The 20,189-nt window shown below is 40.4% G+C and overlaps 1 protein-coding gene across 2 annotated transcripts in view; it reads left to right on the forward strand.

Annotated features, from left to right (window-relative positions):
* The window catches only part of arhgef39 (Rho guanine nucleotide exchange factor (GEF) 39), a 75,849-nt gene that overhangs the window by 27,590 nt on the left and 28,070 nt on the right, over nt 1–20,189 (forward strand). For both annotated transcript variants that reach the window (XM_030045389.1, XM_030045390.1), the window contains exon 6: nt 12,928–12,998. In XM_030045389.1, coding sequence (XP_029901249.1) covers nt 12,928–12,998 — 71 coding nt within the window. The remainder of the gene's footprint in view (nt 1–12,927; nt 12,999–20,189) is intronic.

The following is a 20,189-nucleotide window of genomic DNA, read 5'->3' on the forward strand; positions in this document are numbered from 1 at the left end:
CCCGGTGACAGATGTAATTATTATTATTTGATGTAACACCCATGTAAGTACTCAGACTGTCCAGAAACTGTCAAAATCTCCTTTGTTAAGCACCAGTTTTTGTTGGTTGTAATTTCATGCGGTCTTGATCTTGCTTGTTAATTAGTGGAACAAGAGGAGAAATGGGCCGAAGCATGCTTTCCAGTGTGGCAGATATCATGACACTGGTTTATCAAGCTGCTGCTTGTATCTTAATTAGGTCCTTCTTGTCTTCTCATCTCTCCAGACGTACAGTAGAGCACTTGATATGTTACATTCATCTATCATGCAGTAAAGACGTTTTCGCTAAGATAAGGTAACCCCTCACCTTAACATCTGTGATACAGACTATTCCTGTATGACTAACTTATGTTCATTTCCTCCTCCACTGAGGAGAGGAGAAACGCTCACCTGAATTAGTGAGGTGCTGGCTTACTGGGTAGACATCAGAAGGATGAGAGGGAAGCCGCACACATAACTCTGATACAAAAGTTTTTCTTTTCTTAGATATCAAATGTTGCCGTCTTCATTGAAATTACAGGTACATGTAAGGCCAATGCATAAGTAGTCCCACGATTATTCCACTGGACAAAATCCTAAAATCTGTGGCAGACTTTCTAAAATCTGCAATTGGAAAAAAAAAAAAGATTTTCTACAAACTTAGAAGAGAGACCATTCCTACTCTGCGGTTCCCTTTGGCACTCATGGTGAGTATTCCCTGTGAGAATTATGAATGGCATTTTTTTTTTTTTTACCTCCAGAACCCATTTCTACTGTATTCCACAGCTTGTCTACTATTCCACAGACAGCCCAGACTTCTGTGAAAAATTCTGCTATTGGAAAATCCTGGGGGGTCTACATAAGAAAATTCAAAAAGGGCCCGATAGTGAACGAAGAGAATACTACTTAAAATAGTATTAAATCTTAATGTAAAATGTAATAGAGAAAATAGAAAAAAATCCATTCATCAAGTACCCTAATTAGAAAAACATGAATTCTCAAGACTTGAATCTTCAAGACCTTAGCACAGTAAGTAGAAGGATGACAAAACATCTGCCTTCTACTTACTCTGCTCAGGTCTTGAGACTTGGTTTAGGGTTAGGGTTAGGGTTGATTAAGGCACTTGATGAATGAATTTTTTTCTATTTAAAGTATTTGTTTTTTTATCACACAAATGTCCATTCTGCATTTTCTAATTTGTCTTGCAATACCTTTATTTAGATTATCTAGGTTTGATGTAGAAATTATGTAGGTGATGTAGAAAATCAGAGCAAAGGGTGGCTATTTTGAAGAAACTAGAATATAAAACATGTTTTCAGTTATTTCACCTTTTTTTGTTAAGTACATAACTCCACGTGTTCATTCATAGTTTTGATTCCTTCAGTGAGAATCTACAATGTAAATAGTCATGAAAATAAAGAAAACGCATTGAATGAGAAGGTGTGTCCAAACTTTTGGCCTGTACTGTATATATATATATATATATATATATATATATATATATATATATATATATATATATATGTATATATACACACACACACACACACACATTGATTTTATCCTGAAGAAGGCAGTATGTGCCGAAACACTGATATCCGGTTCCTCCTTCACAGCACTGGCTTATCTTCCTCTTATTTACTGCTTTTGGCATCCTGAAACAAGAGAACCGTCCCTGTCTCATCTGAAGCTGCTGACCACAGTTGTATTTGATTTTGACAGGTACATAGTTGGCCTTGTTTGCCCCAGCTCAGACCTCACTTCCTCAGTCCTTTTTTTCTGCTCAATCCCCATCATCATCATTGATTCCTCTGTCAGTGAAACTCAGGAGACTCGAGGGAAATGTCTAATTGTATGATAATTTTAAGTGGAGCGGCCAGATAATCATCCATGGCTGGCGCCTTACCTTGCTCTGTCTCCACGGCTGGGAATAGCAGGAAATTGTTGTCACTTATCGCCATTCAAGGATGATGGATGGCAAGCAGGGCCTGGAGTAGGGATACTTATGGTGCTGCTGGGGGAGAAATAAAATCATTGCCTTTATTAAGTGGCATTCACTAGAGCTGGCTGGGGCAGTCGCCGCTGTCCTCCCTACTGAGCTTGCCATTATGACAGTGATGGGGTCTCGAGTTGATTGTGGCGGTGAATAGAAGCCCTCTCTGTCTGTATTGGCCGTGTTTGTGTCGATAATAGAGATGTAGCTCTCATAGTGATGGCAGCAATTGGAGACCTTGGGATGCAGCTGCTCTGAGCTGAGCACCATTTAGTGTAACAGGGGAGCGGCCTGGTGGTTGGCTCATTGTCATGAACATGCATGCTCCAAGTAGAGGGCGCACAACTCTGGGAGGTCTTTGGGTCATTGCCATGCTTCCTAAGCATTGAGAAGAGCTTAGATGTGTGTTGTACCGACCATTTATTTGTCAAGATGGGATTTAGAATTGACTGATCTGAGGTAAGACTTGGATAGTTTCATCATCTCCAACAGCTTTATACAGTAGGCTCCACTAACACAAGGTCACCATTTTGATTAATTTTTGTAAGCTTATGAAAAAATCTCGAATGAAGTATCTTAAGTGCCTTTTCTCCTATGTGGTCCACAGTTACTAAGTTGTATTTCGGTTAATAATTGATGTTACTTTGGTTAATTGGTTATGTTGTCTGTAGTGACCTAGTAGTTCATTGCCAATTTACTTCACCGATGCAGTGAAGTGAAGCTTGCACTGAATCGATGCACCTCAATCGTAGATGCTCTAAGACATTGTTTTGTTGTTAATCATTAGTTGATTCTATTGACACCAAATGTAGAGAACATGCTTCAGAGTTCAATAGAGAGGTTCAAGATTCTGATTATTAAATATGAGGTATTCACAGACAATTGGCCCATACAGACTTGAAAGACTATTATTTCCCTGCAGTATATTCACTGAAAAGTGTCCAATTCAAATTTGCACTCTGATTTGAAGTTGACTCAAGGCACGCAATAATGAAAGCTCCAGTAATTCTGCAGTTTGACTGAACAATGTCTCCTAATATCCACATTTGCAGCAAGTTACATTCTCTTTCAGCAAAATCCCAGTTAGTCACCCTTTTAGAATAAGATAAGACGCTCTTCACAATCACTTCATATTACAGTTTAATTGCTGAAGTTTGGAGAGCAGAGTATTTCCACTCTTCCTGGCTTTACTATGGATGTGCATTCCTTTCTTTTGAAGATATTAAAGTTGAGTAATTACCCACAAGCCTATGCCATGTTCACTAACCCGTGCAGAAGCCTGACAGCGCCTGTTGTCTCTTAATTAGAAATTTGAATCCTTAATGCACGTATTTAAAGCAAAATAATTAGACAGATATTTTCCCCATCTTTTCTTTTTTACTGACATGTGTGGAACTGCCCAAATGACCCAACATGTCTGCCAGGAGAGAATGAGAAAAAAAGACTGCATATCATCATGCATATTACAAAGGAATTAGCGTCTGCTGCTGCGACAGTGGCGGGCGCATCCCCTAACTAGGCCAGTGCATGCTTTCTAATGCTGCATTCTTCATTAGAATATCTGAACTGTTATAAATGTGGTTCAGATTACGTTATTGTCTCATTATCTTCTCTTTGCTTTGCCGCTAATGAGCAGGACAGAGCAGCTAAACGAGCGAATTCCGTTTACATTATTTGGAATGTGCCGTAATAATGCTCATTAGAGTGCTCCCTTTTTGTTACGCAGTCACTTTAATTAGATTTTCCTCTCCCCTCCCTAATAAGGACGAGGGCATCCATTGCCGATAATGCCTGTAATGTATTTGTTATTACACGACGAGACAAGGAGAGGAAGAATTGAAATTATTTCTCTTTTTAAGTGTGTCTTAATTGAAGGAGGCTTAATTGGAGCTTGTTCGGCTTCCATTTAATTTCTAATGAGTAATAGACTACACCAGCGTTGCTGTTCTCTTTCCCTCACTCTGGAGACTCAGCAGTGTTCTAACTTACTGTTCTTCAGTTCAGCTCCTGGAACTCCATACTAGTATCCGCTACAAGGTTGTAGCGGCTGATTGTATTGCTGAGGAAGTAAAATGCTGAAAAAGCATCTTCAATTTGTCACACTATTTCTTTTCACAATTGGGCTTAACACTACAAGTTGTAATTGAACTCACTGAAGGAGATATGTGGATAATTTTTATTGATTCCACAAAACAAAGAGTATGGTGCTTGTTCTGTATATATAAAAAGAAGTGACACTGAATTCACTGATGTTTTGTATTGTGTTATGGCGAGTGTTTTTGAAATCATGACATGAAGTATTAATACTGCAAACTTAACAACTGAATCCTGATTAATCAAGAAATCATGATCAAATTGACCCAAGAGTCTGGATTAATTGGAATGGTCAGATCACTGGTGATTCCCACCCTTAATATCTACACACAAGAATGGTTGAGTTGTGGGCTTCCTCACAATTACCTCCCACAATGACTTGTTTTAAAAGGAAACAAGCACAGCTTTTCTCTCTAAACACTTTGGCCCAGATGGCTAGAATGTAGTGTGTGAGTGAGCAAGGTTAAAGCTGCACTAGGTGAGACAATAATGTAAAAGTCCGTCCTTCATATCATCCTAAATCACAAAGTGGGGCTACAGTAAGAAAGAGACAGTATCAATTTATTTACTTTATTTGCCATATACATTGACATGTATTAGGAATTTGTCTGGGTTAGGTTAGGGTTAGTATGGCACCCTTAACACTAGGGCTGTAGTCAACCAGAGAAAATCTTGGTCGACTAAAGTCCTGAAATTTCGACCAAAAGTCGACTAATCGGGGGGCAGGGAATACAAAAAAAAAACAAAAAACTATTTTTAGATTAATTAACTGGACAGTAGCCTGCCTGCTAGCCTTGTCCGCCTAAATGAATTATAAATAAACATAAACAACAAGTATTTGCAGTATATTAAATAATTTTTGACTGAATTATTTTGCACTGAATGATCATACTTGCCAACTCTCCCGATTCACGCGGGAGACTCCCGATTTTTAACCCAATCTCCCGCAATGCTCCCGGTCAGTAATTTCTCCTGCTAATTTCCTGATTTTACAGTGAAGGAAACAAGTCAGATTGTGGGGCGTATTTGTCGCAGTATCTGGCCATAGCTGCCAACATTCCTGTTTTTTCCAGCTTTCTCATCTCCTGCCGCGCTCTCGTTTTGTCTTTTCTCCCCGGAATCTCCCGGAATCTACAAGCCCCAACTTTGTTTGTTAATAATAATGAGAAACGCACAATAACAGGTTTTATTTTGAAAGCTGAGACCGAAAGCCGCCGCAGCTCCGTTAGTTAACAGAAGCTGAAGCTGTTGTAAATCTTAACCGGCTCGGCAGGCACTAATATCCCCGCACATCTTCTGCTGCTCCCCACCACAAAAATCTCCCGGATTTTACTACTCAAATGTTGGCAGGTTTGTGAGTGACACCCTGGAGTTGGTTGGCTCTGACAGCGTTGCATCACGTGCACCTCAATATCACAGCCTATGATTTCCGTTTATGTCAAGCTGCCGTCATCGCGGGTGTGCGCGCCTGCAGTTATAAAACGATTTGACTAAAACTTTGAAATACGCCAATTCTGATATGTTTATACTCCAAACTGACGGAGCAACCTAATGCAGACATGTTAGCTTACTGTTTAAGGTGATATACCATGTTGGTTGTTGAGCTGTGATACACAAACTTTTGTTTTGCATTCGACTTTTTTTCCATCTATTTTGGTAAAATGATGCCACACCGACGACGTCTTTGACATGGTAGAGGACTAAATGTTCATTAAACGTTCTTAATTAAGCAAATAGTCGGAAAACCAGACCTAATTTTTTCTTCAATTCAGAACATACCGGCCTACCTATCTGTCTCCGCCAGTGGGTTGGTTGGGGGGGGGCGCAGGAGTCGCTCTCGTCACTCCCTGTCCAATCAGTTGCCTGCACGGCGTTAACGTCACATTTTCAGCTCGACTCAGCTCGACTCAGCTCGCTTGGAACCCCGGCTGAGTAGGTGCTAAAATGGGACCTGCTAGCAGGTACTACCACCTAATGGAAAAGCTCTTAAACCGAGTAGAGTCGAGCCGAGTCGAGCAGAGTCGAGCTGAGTAGGTACTAGTGGAAAAGGGGCATTAGTGCTTTACTCCTGATAAAATTAACACGGCAAATAATCGACCAATCAGATTTTGGTCGACCAAGAACGTATCGACCAATAAATCGACCAGTCGACTAACAGACTACAGCCCTACTTAACACACATTTCCACAACCAATAACAACAATAATAATAATAATAATAATACATTTTATTTGTTATGGCGCCTTTCATGGCACTCAAGGTCGCCTTACAGTAAAAATAAATACAGAATACAGCAATGACAGAAAAAGCACAGCATAAAAACATCACAGAAAACACAGCATAAGAAAACATCATAGAAAATAGCATAAAAAGAAAACATCATAGAAAAATACTTAATTGGAGATTGTGACACCCACCCCACAATACAAACTACAACAACTATTTGTTCTATTGATTAAGGTACTGATTATATATATATATATATATATATATATACACATACATATACATATACACATACCCAAATATACATACATACATAGATATAAAATGGAACAGAACAGAACAATGACAATATACTAAAAAAAACAACGTCTAGGAAAAATATAAATACTTGGCATAGCAGTAGCAAGCAGGGGTGTAATGGTTCACAAAATTCTCAGACAGGCATTAACATTTTCTCACTTTTCTCTCTTGTTTAAACTCTCTCGAAGTTCAAACCTTTGTAGAAAAATAAGTCCAGTATTATAGAATGAACGCATTCTGTACTGTACAGGAGACACCACACGGAGGAGATTGATTGACAATGGTCTACTGTCCCTTAGCCAATCAGGACGCAGAACACAATGCGCAGGCTCTCCCTTAGCCAATCAGGATGCAGAAGACAATGCGCTGTTAAAAAAAAAAAAAAAAAAAAAAAGCATACAAAATTGCACTAAAAAAAAAATCCGCGAAACTGCGAGGCCGCGAAAGGTGAACCGCGTTATAGCGAGGGACAACTGTATTTGCCAGAGAAGTTTCCTTGAATTATAAAAAATAATTCATTAAAACATAATTAAGTATGATCTTTTTTAGTTTGAAAAATGATGGCACCTGACCCGTCTTCTGGGGTGTCCTCTTAGAAGCATATAAAACAAAAACACTAACAGCTTCTTAAGACTGACATCATAAAGTATGATCTATTTGATGATGAGGAGGACTATGGCAGTGACTTCCCATTTAGCGGTAAGATAATGTTACAGTTACCGTTACAGTTAGCCAGCTTTGTGGAGTCCCTGATGTCTGGCCGTCTGCAGTCAGAGCAACAGCTCCTGCTTCCCACAATTCATTCTCTATTTGAGCTTTTGTTTTTTGTACAAAGCAGGAATTACATTCTGGCTGAAATGGGCTGGAGAAGGAACAGTGTGCCGGGGCTCAGTGACACTAAACATGTTGTGAAAGCGTTTGACACCACAGAGTAGGCTCTCATATCCACAGCTGTAAATGTAGCAGTAGCCGTGGTGGTTTCTTTTGCCCAGTTTGAATCAGTTGGGAACAGCTGCGTCTGCAGAAATGCTGTGGTGATAGTTTGTAGCGTATATGTTGCTAACTTTTTTTCATCTAGTTCCACTTACAGTGTGGTGTCATCAATGTAAATGAGTTGTCACTCATTTCAGTTGGAACGTATTCTTGTGTAGCAGATGCGACACGCCGTTGGTTTTTATCAACCACTTTGTTTCCATGGCCTTATAATGCACAGGGAAACCAAAGTGGCTCCAAATGCTAGACCTGTTGGTTATTGGAAGACCTTCTGTCTCTGGTAGGATAATGACATTACCAGCCATATTGCATCAAGCTAGCTTAGCTTAACTTTGTGTGCCTCTCAATGTGCCTCACTGCAGCTGCGTTGCAGTGGTTTTCTTTGGGGATGGGAGGGGGAGACAGCACGCTGCCTGTTACATCGTGTTAGCTGCCTTGTTGGGCGGAGTGGCTCCGTTCTCTTTATACATCCATGACTGCCACAAAGAACATTTAAATAAAGAACACATCAATATGAATACATGTATTGTTACTCCCCTGGTAGCACGTAATACTGCCTACAGCTACAACAAGTAAAGCAAACTTCACGGCTGTTTACCGACTGATGATTCAAATGTCATTGTGATTTTTGTTGTATATCAGACTAACAAGATAATAAATAATAACATAGCCATACATAGGTTATACTAAGGCACCCTGCCCAGGTACAGTGTCTTAATAGCCGCCCAAGGGCTTTCTTTTGCTGTATTAAACTGTTTCTACAGTTTTACATCATCCATGTTGCAGGACACACTGCACAAAATATGGGCAATTGTCTAGCACAGAAAGCCCAATGCAAGCAAAAGACCTATCATCAGCTTTGTACATCAGGAATTTAAGCATCACTGTGCCTGGTTAATGAATGAAGAGACATCCAAATTTGTTTCCTAAACAGCAGTGAGCAAGCACTTGCCTCACAGACCTCCACCACTTCCATATTTGGTTAACCGATGTAACCTTTGCAGGATTTCTGGGTGATGAAGTCCTCAAATTACCTCTTGCCATGGGGCCGCCAATACTGAACGTTGCGTAGGCCTGCTTTCAGAATAAACAATCTGTTTTTATTTTATATTCTGAACATGCATTCATACAAGCACTTGCACTGTTATCATTCTCCCACACAACACATCCCTCATCGCACTTATGCCACCAAATGGACCAGTAGAAGTGGTGTATGGCAGCCAGTCTGCTACCATCACTAATGGCCTCTCTCTCTGGCACCGCTGTGTCTCTAAAACAAGCCCAGACTGCAAAAGAGTAAGGAGGCAAAGCAGAGACAGACACAGTGGAAATCAATGTCAATTGCCAATGCACCTCAAGGTCACAGAGTCTCACCAAACAGGATAAAGATTTTTGAGGAAGCTGACGCTCTCCCCAACTAGAACAACTTTAGGTGACTGGTCCACTTTTTTTTTTTTTTTTTTTTTTTTTTTGTTTGTTTTCTTTTGTTTTGTTTAAGGGGTGGGGGGGTCTTTATACTTCCCTGTCATACTTAATGGTAGAGAGTAATAAGAAAACCCTTATACTTGTTCTAACGTCTGTGGAAAAAATAATGGGTTAGATTTATTACACACACACACACACATACAGGTATACATACATATATGTGTGTGTGCTCGCGCGCCTGTGTGTGTGTTTAGAAAAACTTGTCCACTCTGTCCACTGACAGCGAATGAATCGCTAACGACAATGGCCACTAGACTAGCTAGAGTCGTCTTCACTGCTAGTGCTAGGTCTGCTGAATACACTGCTATAAATCTGTGCAGTTGTCAGAGAAGAAGTTTGTTTATTGTTGACTGTGTTGTTCACCATTTTGTTGTGATATCATGTATAGGTATTTTAGCAAAGTCAGAGCTTTATTACTTATGATGAGGATGATACTTACTTTTCCATATAGGAAGTTGGATTTATCCTAGTTCCGAGTTCAGTGGAAAGCTTCTTAATACAAGTAGGTGGTTGGCTGAAATTCCCACACTGCCTAGAAAGCAAATGAGCTGAACCCCCAACTACTCCAGTGGAACTTCTCAGTTTCAGTAGAAGCAGTTATAATGGGCAGTTCCTGGTGGCCTACAGTATCAGACTGCAGCTGGATTGGGCTGCTCTTGGTGGCCGTCTGGGAACAGTGCTGGGCAGCTCTGAGTATCAACGTGTGCATTCGTGGAAAAAAAAAAAAACACACACAAAGCACTGCAGACTTTCCTGGATGAAAAAGTAGAAAAAACAGCAGACATTGTTTACTTGTTCATTGACAACAACAAACCAATTGTTTTAGCCTTTGACATATAATTTCACGCGGGCTCTTTTAGCTCTGGATAGTGTCATTGTTTTTTCTGTTTAATACACCATGCAACCTAATTTGAAGCAGTATGGAGCAGATGAGACAAGGTGTTTGTTGTTTTGGTTCATTTCCACGCAGGGGCAACAGAAGAAATAAAACTAAAGTTACATAATGAACACGTTCCATCCAGAAACGTCCCCCAAGTCCAAGCACTTAACATGATCACTATAGCTGCTCCTCAGTCTGCTGCACTGAATGAAGATTCACTGCCTTTTTCCTGTTCAGCACAGAAAAGCGGTTCACCTCTTGTTTTTGATTTCAGAAAAGGTAGGAGGCAAAGAACATATGAGCGCAGAATAAATTAGAACTTCCATCTTGTCCTTACAGCTCTATGTTGGCCTTGTTGTCTGTAGCTTGCTTAAAAGTCTTTAGAAGCTGGGTGCAGTGCAATTGGACCATGGATGTTTCTGTAACACTCACTACACCTTAGTATACACACACACACACTCACTTCTGTGGCGAGTGGCAGCTGACACTGTAGACTGCTGCTGAGATTTCCAGACCTGAGGCAGTGGTATTGTTCCCTCCTGGCACTCTTCCAATTAGGAAGCCCTGCTGCCTGGTAATTGGTATACTTCATCCTCAGCTCCTCCTCACCCTCGGGGATTAAAAGTCTTACATGTAAAATGGGAATGGAGCGCTGTGAATGAGAAAGGTTCTGACGCAGGAAGACGGGAAGTGTCAGCAGGTCTGTAAACATGTTGGAAAGGCGTTTGAGCCTTAGAGTTTAGACACCACAGGGGAAAATGGCAATTTAGGCAGGCTTGGTCATTTTGAGACATTATAATATTTCACTACCACTGAAGTTCCGTAAAATATTCTGAATAACCATCAGAAAGGACCCGAAATAGTTAAGAATTTACGCCAACTACTCCAGGAGCACCAAACAATACATTGGAAAAAAGTAAATAAAACAAAACATCAAAATCCAAACTTTAAAGGCATATTTCACCCATTTGTAAAAGTTCAAGACTACTTTGGAATCCAGTAGTAGGGCAATAAGTAAGATTTTTCTGCTCCAAATAGCGCACAGTCAGTAATATAGCAAGTCAGCTGCATTGGTCAGTAGAAAAGAAGCTAGCCACAACATCACTTGCCAACTATCTTTTAGTACTGTGGAGAAAATTGTTACTTTTGTCCTCAAACATGTGTATGTGTTCAATGAAGAAAACAAATGATAGCAAACTCAAGCAGTGATGTTGAACAGTATGCATCCTATGTCCCTGATGCATTCATATCTGAAAGGATGTAGTAAATTCACTATCATATGCCCAGGGGAGGCACCCTGTGTTTACCCTGATAATGCTTACTCAGTGGCTTCTCTCTCGTTCATTGAACAGTATTGGATGATTCAGTGAAGGAGACTGATTCAAAACAGAGCTGACTCAGTCAGGGAGGTCATAGCTGCGACTGAACTAGTGACCTCATTATTATATCCCCACAGTTCTGCAGTTAACCAACATGTGCACCCAAATGTCCAGTTAAGTTTAGTTCTCAACCAGTAACCACAAAGATGCATGACTTAATCTGGCAAGTAAAGTGTGTTTTGTTGAATGCAAACAAATACGTAAAAGAAGTCTCATGATTCAAAAAATGGATCATCTATGCATAACTTCCAAGTTTGTGTGAGCAGTTTTTCATGTCCCTTTAATATGGTTGGGACTTAACTGAATGGTAAGCTAGCTGACTTTCTCTGTTTTGTATTAGCCTACTTCACTGAATCAATTCAGTCGACTGAGTGAGAGAATGTAAGTCCCACCGTGGGACTAATAAAGGAATATCTTATCTTATCTTATCTTATTACGCCAAGACGCCAAGAAGGTGTGTTTAGTTCAGTTACTTTTTTACTGAATGACTACTACTGTACTGCATTGCGCCTGGTGTCCAGGAGTAGTGCAGTACTTGTTTTAGGACTGCTGAACAAACTAGTGACCAAATCAGTGAACTAATCATTTTGCTGAGCAAACTGAAATGAACCAAATCTTCCAAATCAATGATAATTCCCACCCCGGCAAAAGCAGCAACAGATACCCTTAGAGCAGGGGACCTGTCACTTACAGGTTAAGTGACAATGGCTTTTCTCCATTTCCCCCCCAATTTTACTTCCTGAGTGCATTATAACGAGTTTTCTCTGCTGTTCTGAATGAGATGTGATATTTGCAAAAATGAGCAGTAGAGATAAGCACTGAATAAGCCATGTCAGATATGATTAAGGACAGGTTTTCTGAGCTCTGAGAGTGGGTTTAAATTATAGTTAACTGAGCTCATCGTCAATTGCTTGAGTGGGCATAAAAAGGCCCTTTTTTTGTTCTATGATGATGGCCATTTCCTTAATGGTCTGAGATCCTGATTTACCCTGTCATTTATAACACCTGTATTTGGATACAGTAAGTCAATATTTAATTTGTTCTCTGCCAAGCAATTTATCTAAGGAAGCCTGGAGTAAAACCACTGCAGATCTCCATTCTGTCATGTTACAGCTGTCTCTGTCAGAGGGTGTCACCATCATCACAACTTCAAAGCAAAACCTGGTTTCTCCATCTGCATCAGTCAGGAGCTTAAATCGGACTGCTGAAAGACTACTTTGTACGTTTTTCTGGTCTGTGGTTGTGCCTCCCATTTGGGATGCCTCTAAGGTGTATTCTGTCAAGCCTTCAAGACACTACTGCTGTTTTTTTTGTGTCTACTTTGCACTGACAGAACGGGCCTTGTGTTGTATGAGTTGACAAAGAGCACACTGATCAACGAACACCATGGCTCTCATAGTGGCTGGGTTACATGAATAAAGTTGGATTGAAATGACAAGGCCCGTCTCGCTCGCTCATACCGATTGTTTGTTGTTCCAGTTTACTTCATACACTTCTGTCAATGATATTTTTAGATATTCAGCACATGTTGACCTTGTTTATTTTCTCTTTTCTCTGAGGTATAAGTATTTCCTACAAGACCTGACAGAGAACACAAGTCCAGACAACCCAGAGTTTCTACAGCTTTCAAGTAAGTGTCTTCTGCATGGCGCGGCTAGCTCAATAATCATTGTGTTGCCTTTCAAGGAAAAATATTTATGGATTAACCCAGCTATGTTTACGACTGCTTTTATTGTCAAGAGATCTGTCTCCCTCAAGCTGAAGATTCACATTTGCACACGTGTGAAGCTGAGGTTGATGTTTTTGTCACCCAGTTTGATTTGTACCTCTTCTTTTTCCAGTTTGTCAGGATTGTTGGGAGTTTGTCAGCAGTGCCAGCCTAACAACAAGTGATATGCATGTGATGATGATCTGCTTTACATCGTTAGTCACAAAGACTTTTGGCTCGTTCACAGCGGAGCTCTTCCTCTCTGTGACAGGCAGTTTCAAACCGACTCAAGCAAAATTGTGCCGTTATAGCCTGTAAGGCTAGTCCTCCAACAGGAGGAAAAACAAAAGAAAATCAGACAAGAACACTTGCGCTGCACCAACCAAGCATTGTCAGTGTGAAAGACAGCCCTCATTATCTTCATTTTAAGAACAAAGGAAAAGCTCTCCTTTCCTTTCATCATTCATTTGTTGTTATTGTCACAGCAGTGCTTGGCTACTAGAGGAATGAAAGCGAGGCAAAGCTCAATGTGAGTCTAAGTTCTAGTTTGATGTGGATTTTGACATAATTAATTGGGACCGGATCAGAGGATATTAAGCGGGAGCTATATGAATAAATAAAATCTTCAACATCAACACGAATCCCGATAATGACTAATTTCAATCGTCAAATAAACAGCGAATCTGACTCAAGTGCAAATGTACACAAGGAATTATTTATGTGTATCAATTAAAATCTCATTGGTTGTGTGCTGCCTTTGCTTACAAATTAAAACAGCCTCTGACTCTAAGATGAAGGTACATATCTAAATGTGCTCCTCCATCGCCTTTTCCTCCTCTCATTAGAGATCCTTTTTTAAACTCCTCAGCTTTTTATTGAGGGGGCGGCGGTGGGGTAGGGGCGAAAAAAACTTCCCATAGTCAGCCTAGCTGTATTGTAAAGGGAATTATTTAAAAAGAAATTCCAGACAAATCACATTGTATCTGATTAAGCAAACTAGCAGGGAGAATCACAAGAGGCTTTGTTGTTGTTGTTTTTCACGTTCCTCTTGTTGTGTTGCTCTGTGTCGGTTTGCTTTTTATTTTCTTTGTCTGTTTTATTTTTTCCCCAGCTTCCCCTTTCCCTCACAGTGCGTTCAGAGTGGAACGGCATGCATTTAATTGTTGTAATTGCGGTGCTTCAGGAGTTTTCATCAGCCTGTGTTAATGTGGCACCCTCTCACCCTGGCTCTTCTGCAGCACCCATAACCAAGCATGACCCACTCAGAAACAACTTTCCAACTCTGACAGAGATTTAATAGTAAAAGTTAACACAGTCATAGTCCCATGGTCAAATACTATCTAAATACTCTGGATGGAATAAAGAGCTGGAAGAAGTTGAAGATGTCCTCAGAATGTCTAATAGGCTAGATGTATTATTAATGCCTCGGCCAGCCCTGAGCCCAAGAATACTGTAATTAGGTGTTGTTGTTTTTATAAAGCAGGCAATGGAAAATATTCCATACTCGTACAGTAAGAAAAAAAAATTCTACACAGATGCCTTGTTTGGTTTACATGGTAATTGCTGTGAAGTTAAGCGAGCCAATTAGGCCGTGATTATTTTAGTGTGGAGAAGCCGCCCTGAGGATCAAGTTCATACACTGAGTTTCAGCGCTCAGAACAAAAGCAGAAAAGTTGAGCTTGAAATTAGAATCCATCTGTTTGTTGTTATTTTGGATGTGTTAATGATGTAGGCCTAAATGTCTACAGCAATTATTATTGCTGGCGTGCAATAATTGGATGATTCTGTCTAGCATTAATGACTTGCCTATTTGTTCTAGGGCAATGCTCCTAAAGGCTTGGTGCAAAAAAGAAGATAACTTGTTTAAGATTTTTTTTTTTTTTTTTTAATGTAGAGGACCAAGGTAAAAATGCACCTCAACCCCAAAGAATTTATGCTGGTGCTGGTAGCCTAAATTGGAACTTTAATGCATTCAAACATGTGGAGGACTGCACACAGACTCGTCTATTTCTTCTCTCTTCTTTTGTTTTTCTTCCATTTACAAATGGACATCCAATGTTTCGGGCTCACAAGCTATTTCAAGGTATCCCATTGGATAATTAAAACAAGATTTCATTGATTACACCTTTATCATATATTAATTATTGATTTACTGTATCAAGGTCATCATGTTGGCCAAAAAGCAAATGAATGAATGAATTGAAAACAAAATAAATTACGAAAAATATATGACGAAAAAGTATTTTTTTTTTTTTTAAGATTATTTTTTTGGGCATTTCTGCTTTATTTGACAGTCACAGTAGAGATAGAGGGGATGACGTGCAGCAAAGGACCTGAGGTCAGATTTGAACCCCGGTCGCTGTGATCAGGACTAAGCCCTGGTACATGGTGCGCGCGCTTTACCGGTGAGCCACCGTTTTTTTTGTTAAGATAACATCTTAAATCACTCTACTCATTAAGTCCATGTGGCGACTGTTCACACGATATATCCAGTAGGCTTCATGCTGCCAGTTCAAAATTGCCACCACATCTAGGGCAGTACACCATTTCTATACCCTTTATGTGGAGGAATAATTTGCCCTGAAATAGTGGAATCCTGGCAGACTATTAGTACACAAGCTCATAAACCACCAGCATCTTGTACAAGAACTGATTAGTGAACGGCGAAATGTTACGGCAAACACGTTGGAGGAAATAGGTTTATTTAACCAAATGAGCCATGCTTATTGGGGATGCTGTTGTTTGCATACAATTACCTGATGACAGCTCAGCTGATTTGCAGGGAGGCAATGCATTATGGGCTAGAGGGCCCCTGTGGTGCAGACTAGCATCACTCTAATTAATATAGTCATACATAAGGCCACCCCACACACACACATTCACCCTTAACACACACCCCACCCTAACACACTCAGCAACCCATCTAGCCCAATCAGGACTGTTTTGATATTTTAATAAGCAACACCAGGGTTAAGTTCTCTGCAAGGGGCTGATGATGAAATCAAGCAAAATCAGGCATGGATGCTGAGTGAACCCCCAAAGCAAGCTCAGCATCTACTTTGTGTGTGTGTCTGTATGTGTTTGTATACCTTCCCTGGCTTTGGGAGTATGTGGAACTGCTTTCGTGTAAAAAAAAAAAAAAAAAAAAGAAAAAGAAAGAAAGAGAAAGAAAGGAAATGCCCAAAATGACTAACATTCGGTGTTTTCCACAAGATAGAAAACAGGGTGAAAGGCCTCTGAAAACACATGCAGACTGTAGCACAATAAGGCTGCATTTTCACCTTGCATTTAAGTGACAATTTGGATTCTTACCCATGTATTGGAATACATCCTCCAACCTTGTTCCGTTAACTCTTTCCCTGTCATGAGAACGGGAACTTCACTGGGACACCAAAAAACCACAGCACAAACCTGAAAAATTCTTTTGAAGGCTGCACACACGTTTGTTGTCATGGCTTTCCAGGTCAAGGTGGGGTACGGCAACTCCAGCTTCCTATTCAAAATAATTTACACCTGGCTAAGACCCCATCCGTATGTGCTCTGCCAGGTCGGATTTCATTCCAATCACAATGCGTTCTGCGTGCATTTACAGCTTGCATTGAGATGTGTCTTTCCTTATCTGGATAACTTATCTGAATACAGATTGCATTTTAATGCAAGGTGTAAATGGGGTCTAAAATTCTTAAACTCTTGTCTGTTTTTTTATCAATCCCCCAGAAAGTGTGCTGGGCTTGAAAGCCAATTTTACATAGTGGCGAAATTGTATGATTACAACTTCCAGGTCCGTCACATGATCCACAAAGGCCCAAAATTTGCCATAGACTTACACTGTGAAAGAGACGGCTATTTTTTATTTATTTAATTTTTTTTGGATGTACGTCAGCATTCCAGTACAAACACTTAAATAGCCCTTATTTAAATCATTATGTCCTGAAAGTTGTTACCGTCACTAATACTCAAATCCACAGTTTTTCTAGGCATCCTGAACACGCATCAGAGCCACGGGGTGGTGCTGCCCTGCGTTCATTTATGATATTCCAGTTCTTCTGGCTTCCTGCTTTGTATATGCAGCTGTAATACATCCTTCTGTAATCATGGAAGCATTGGCTGTAATCAACATTTACCTTATGATACATCCATGGGTTGTGTGCTGTAAAGCCAGTATTGTGGATGAATTAACGTCTTGGTTCCCAAACATCCAGCTGTCAGCTAGTGGTTAGTAGCACACCATAAACGGAATTTAATATAGTAACATTATTATTTGTATGCTATATTAACACTCAGAGGCACATGGCACAACCTCATATACACAACACATTTTGATTTGGTTTATTTTCTCGTCCTGATTATGATATGTTGCTGGATTCAGTTGTTAAACATGTCCAATTGGATTATATATTTCATTAGTAAATCAATGTTGTGGCTACAAGGCTAGGCTACTACGAGCGAGCAAGCAAGGGGCACATGGGCTGTCGTTGATGTGAGCGAGTCCGAGCGAGCATTTGGGAGGCAGGGTTACTAGGAAACGCTAGTGCTCTTGCTCTATGGGCCCCATATGTGCAGAAGATCTGGATAATTTTATACCCGGAAGTTTACATTTTTGGCTTCATGCACCACAGAGCAACTTTCATAGCACAGCGCCTCTGACGCCATATCCATTTCTCTGTATACATCCATGATTTTTACCTCTGCCAGTGGAGTTGGATCAGGGTGATGTTTTCTCCCCATTCCGTCTGTTTGTCAGCAGGATATCTCAAATAGCTATGACTATAACTAGTAATGGCAGCCCACCGTTACAGTGGTTTTGCACAGCAATTGTGGAAAGGTAATTCATTTGCCAAGAAAGAGCTGATTGACTTTTCATGCTGATTGGTCAAAACAGGACTTGACACTGTGCATCGCCGATTACAAAAAGGCATGTAACTTCTGAACAGATTTACTTAACATGGAAGAAACTTGGCCAAAGGTCACAATTAACCTTTCACATTGATTGGCCAAGAGGGAGTGTGGCCTATCACAAAAACTGGTTGTATTATTGATTTACATTCCTTCTCATCTGTGTAATCAGATTCCAACAAAGAAACACTCTGTTTCTTAAAATTGTGTTTTGATTTGCTAATTTGATTTGTTTTCATTTTTATACATATGCTGTAAATATAGAGGTAAATCTTATTTTAATAAAAGGACAACATCCGACCCAGATATTGCCAAACCAATGATTTAGTCTAACCCTGAACCTCAAACCCTTGGGTATATCTCTCTCAGTGGATGGATTGGTAAATGCAAACATGCATTCACAGAGTGAGAACATGGCCACAGGTGGAGGAGGTACAGAGAGGCGTGTGGATCCTCAGGGGAAGCCTCTTCATTTCCCTTCTATGGAGCACTTCAAATAACATGATGCCATTGAGCCAGGGGAAGATGGCTCTGCTTTGCCTAATGCATTCTGGCAGTACAGGGCTGTGTGTGCGTGTGTAAACAAGGATAATAAACAAGGATTATATAGACCTGGCAATCCTCACTTAGTTCACCCTCTTAACAAAATGCACTTAATTTCTTTTTATTTTTAATGTTTTTGTGAGAATTTTATGGCCATTTTCTTGCAACTTTTTATATTTTTATTTTTTGCACCTTTTTTGCTTTAAGAATAAGCATTGAGATATCCTTTAAGGATGGCTCAGTGCATAGGCCTGGTGTGTAGGCTGGTGACTAGAGTATGAATTTAGCAGGATAGTTGTGAACATAGCAGAGCAATGTGTGTACAGTATAGGCTATCTGTCAGTGAATAAATCCTACAACTCCTCAAAACCCAAGCCAAGTTCCCATGTATATTGCCTTAAGTGAAGAGGGTTACCCCTAAAGTTAGTGACAATGGGTTAGCCCAACATGACCAGACTCCCTTAGGGTGGACCAGCTGGAGAAATGTCTGGCTGCTGAGCCTCTCCTGAGTTTTGTCACAACCCCACCCCCATCTCCCTCACAGCGAGTATATCAGCAATAGGCAGTTATTGGGCTGAGGGTTGGCACTAGGGAATTCAGCATATCATCCAACACTAACTACAGGTATAGTTGTATTGTAATTTTTTTCACCTGGATTTTTAGGCAAGTTTCAGGCAAACTAATAATTTTTTACTAATATTTTGGTCATTTTTTTTGCTAAGTTACTAATCACCTTTTTCCCATGTTTTTGAAAAAAAAAAAAAAAAAAATCAAGTAAATTAGATAAAGTTTCAAAGGGTTAAGGGACTAATTCCAGGTTAGGATTTGGTTCAAATTAGAGTACAGTTGATGGATAAGGTTGAGTATGTTTGTGTTCAGGGTTAATATGGCAACAAGTCAGACTTTGGCATATCTTTGGAGGTTAATAGTGTCGACCAGTACCAGTGACTCAGCAGTTACTTAGGGCCTGCTCACATTGGCAAGTTTTATCCACGCCCAAACACGTTTGCCCCTAAAATCCGGATTCTTTGACTAGTGTGATCACTCTGTTCCGTGCTTGAATACAATACACTTCCCCCGCGCTGGCACGGTTGGAAGGGGTGTGCTTCTGCACGGTACGGGCGCATACACGAGTACATGCACGGTCACGCACGCAGTGAGCGAATGTGGATACGACGTAAATCATGCATCTTTCCTCTTGCATCTGCAAAATTGTTTAATGCGCACAGCATGATTACCAGCAAATGACCGCATTGCGCAGTCAATAATAAACTATGTTGTCTGTGTCATTGTCTGTTATGCTGCTGCAACCGCGTATAAACAAAAGTTAGTTTATAATGAAAGTACAGCAGTCTGTGTGCGCGGCGCACTTGTCAGATCCGGCACCGGCCGCGGCACCAGGTCTGGTCTGCCGGATCTGACAGGTGCCGCTCCAGCTGTCAGTTGGACCTTTCTGAAGAAGGAGGAAGTTACTTTAGCACGATACGGGGCCAAATGTGAGCAGGCCCTTAGCTAGCTGCTGAGAATGCTGGCTTCCAGCCTGTACTCAATTGCTCAGTGACAGCAACAGTGCTATGAGCTATGACCAGGATTGCAACCCATTTTAGCCATGAAAAGCTTTGTTCTCAAGCCAAACAATTTCATTTTTCCAGTATGTAGTATGGTGATTTACTT

Source organism: Myripristis murdjan, chromosome 23 (assembly GCF_902150065.1).
Source record: "Myripristis murdjan chromosome 23, fMyrMur1.1, whole genome shotgun sequence".
NCBI lineage: Eukaryota > Metazoa > Chordata > Actinopteri > Holocentriformes > Holocentridae > Myripristis > Myripristis murdjan.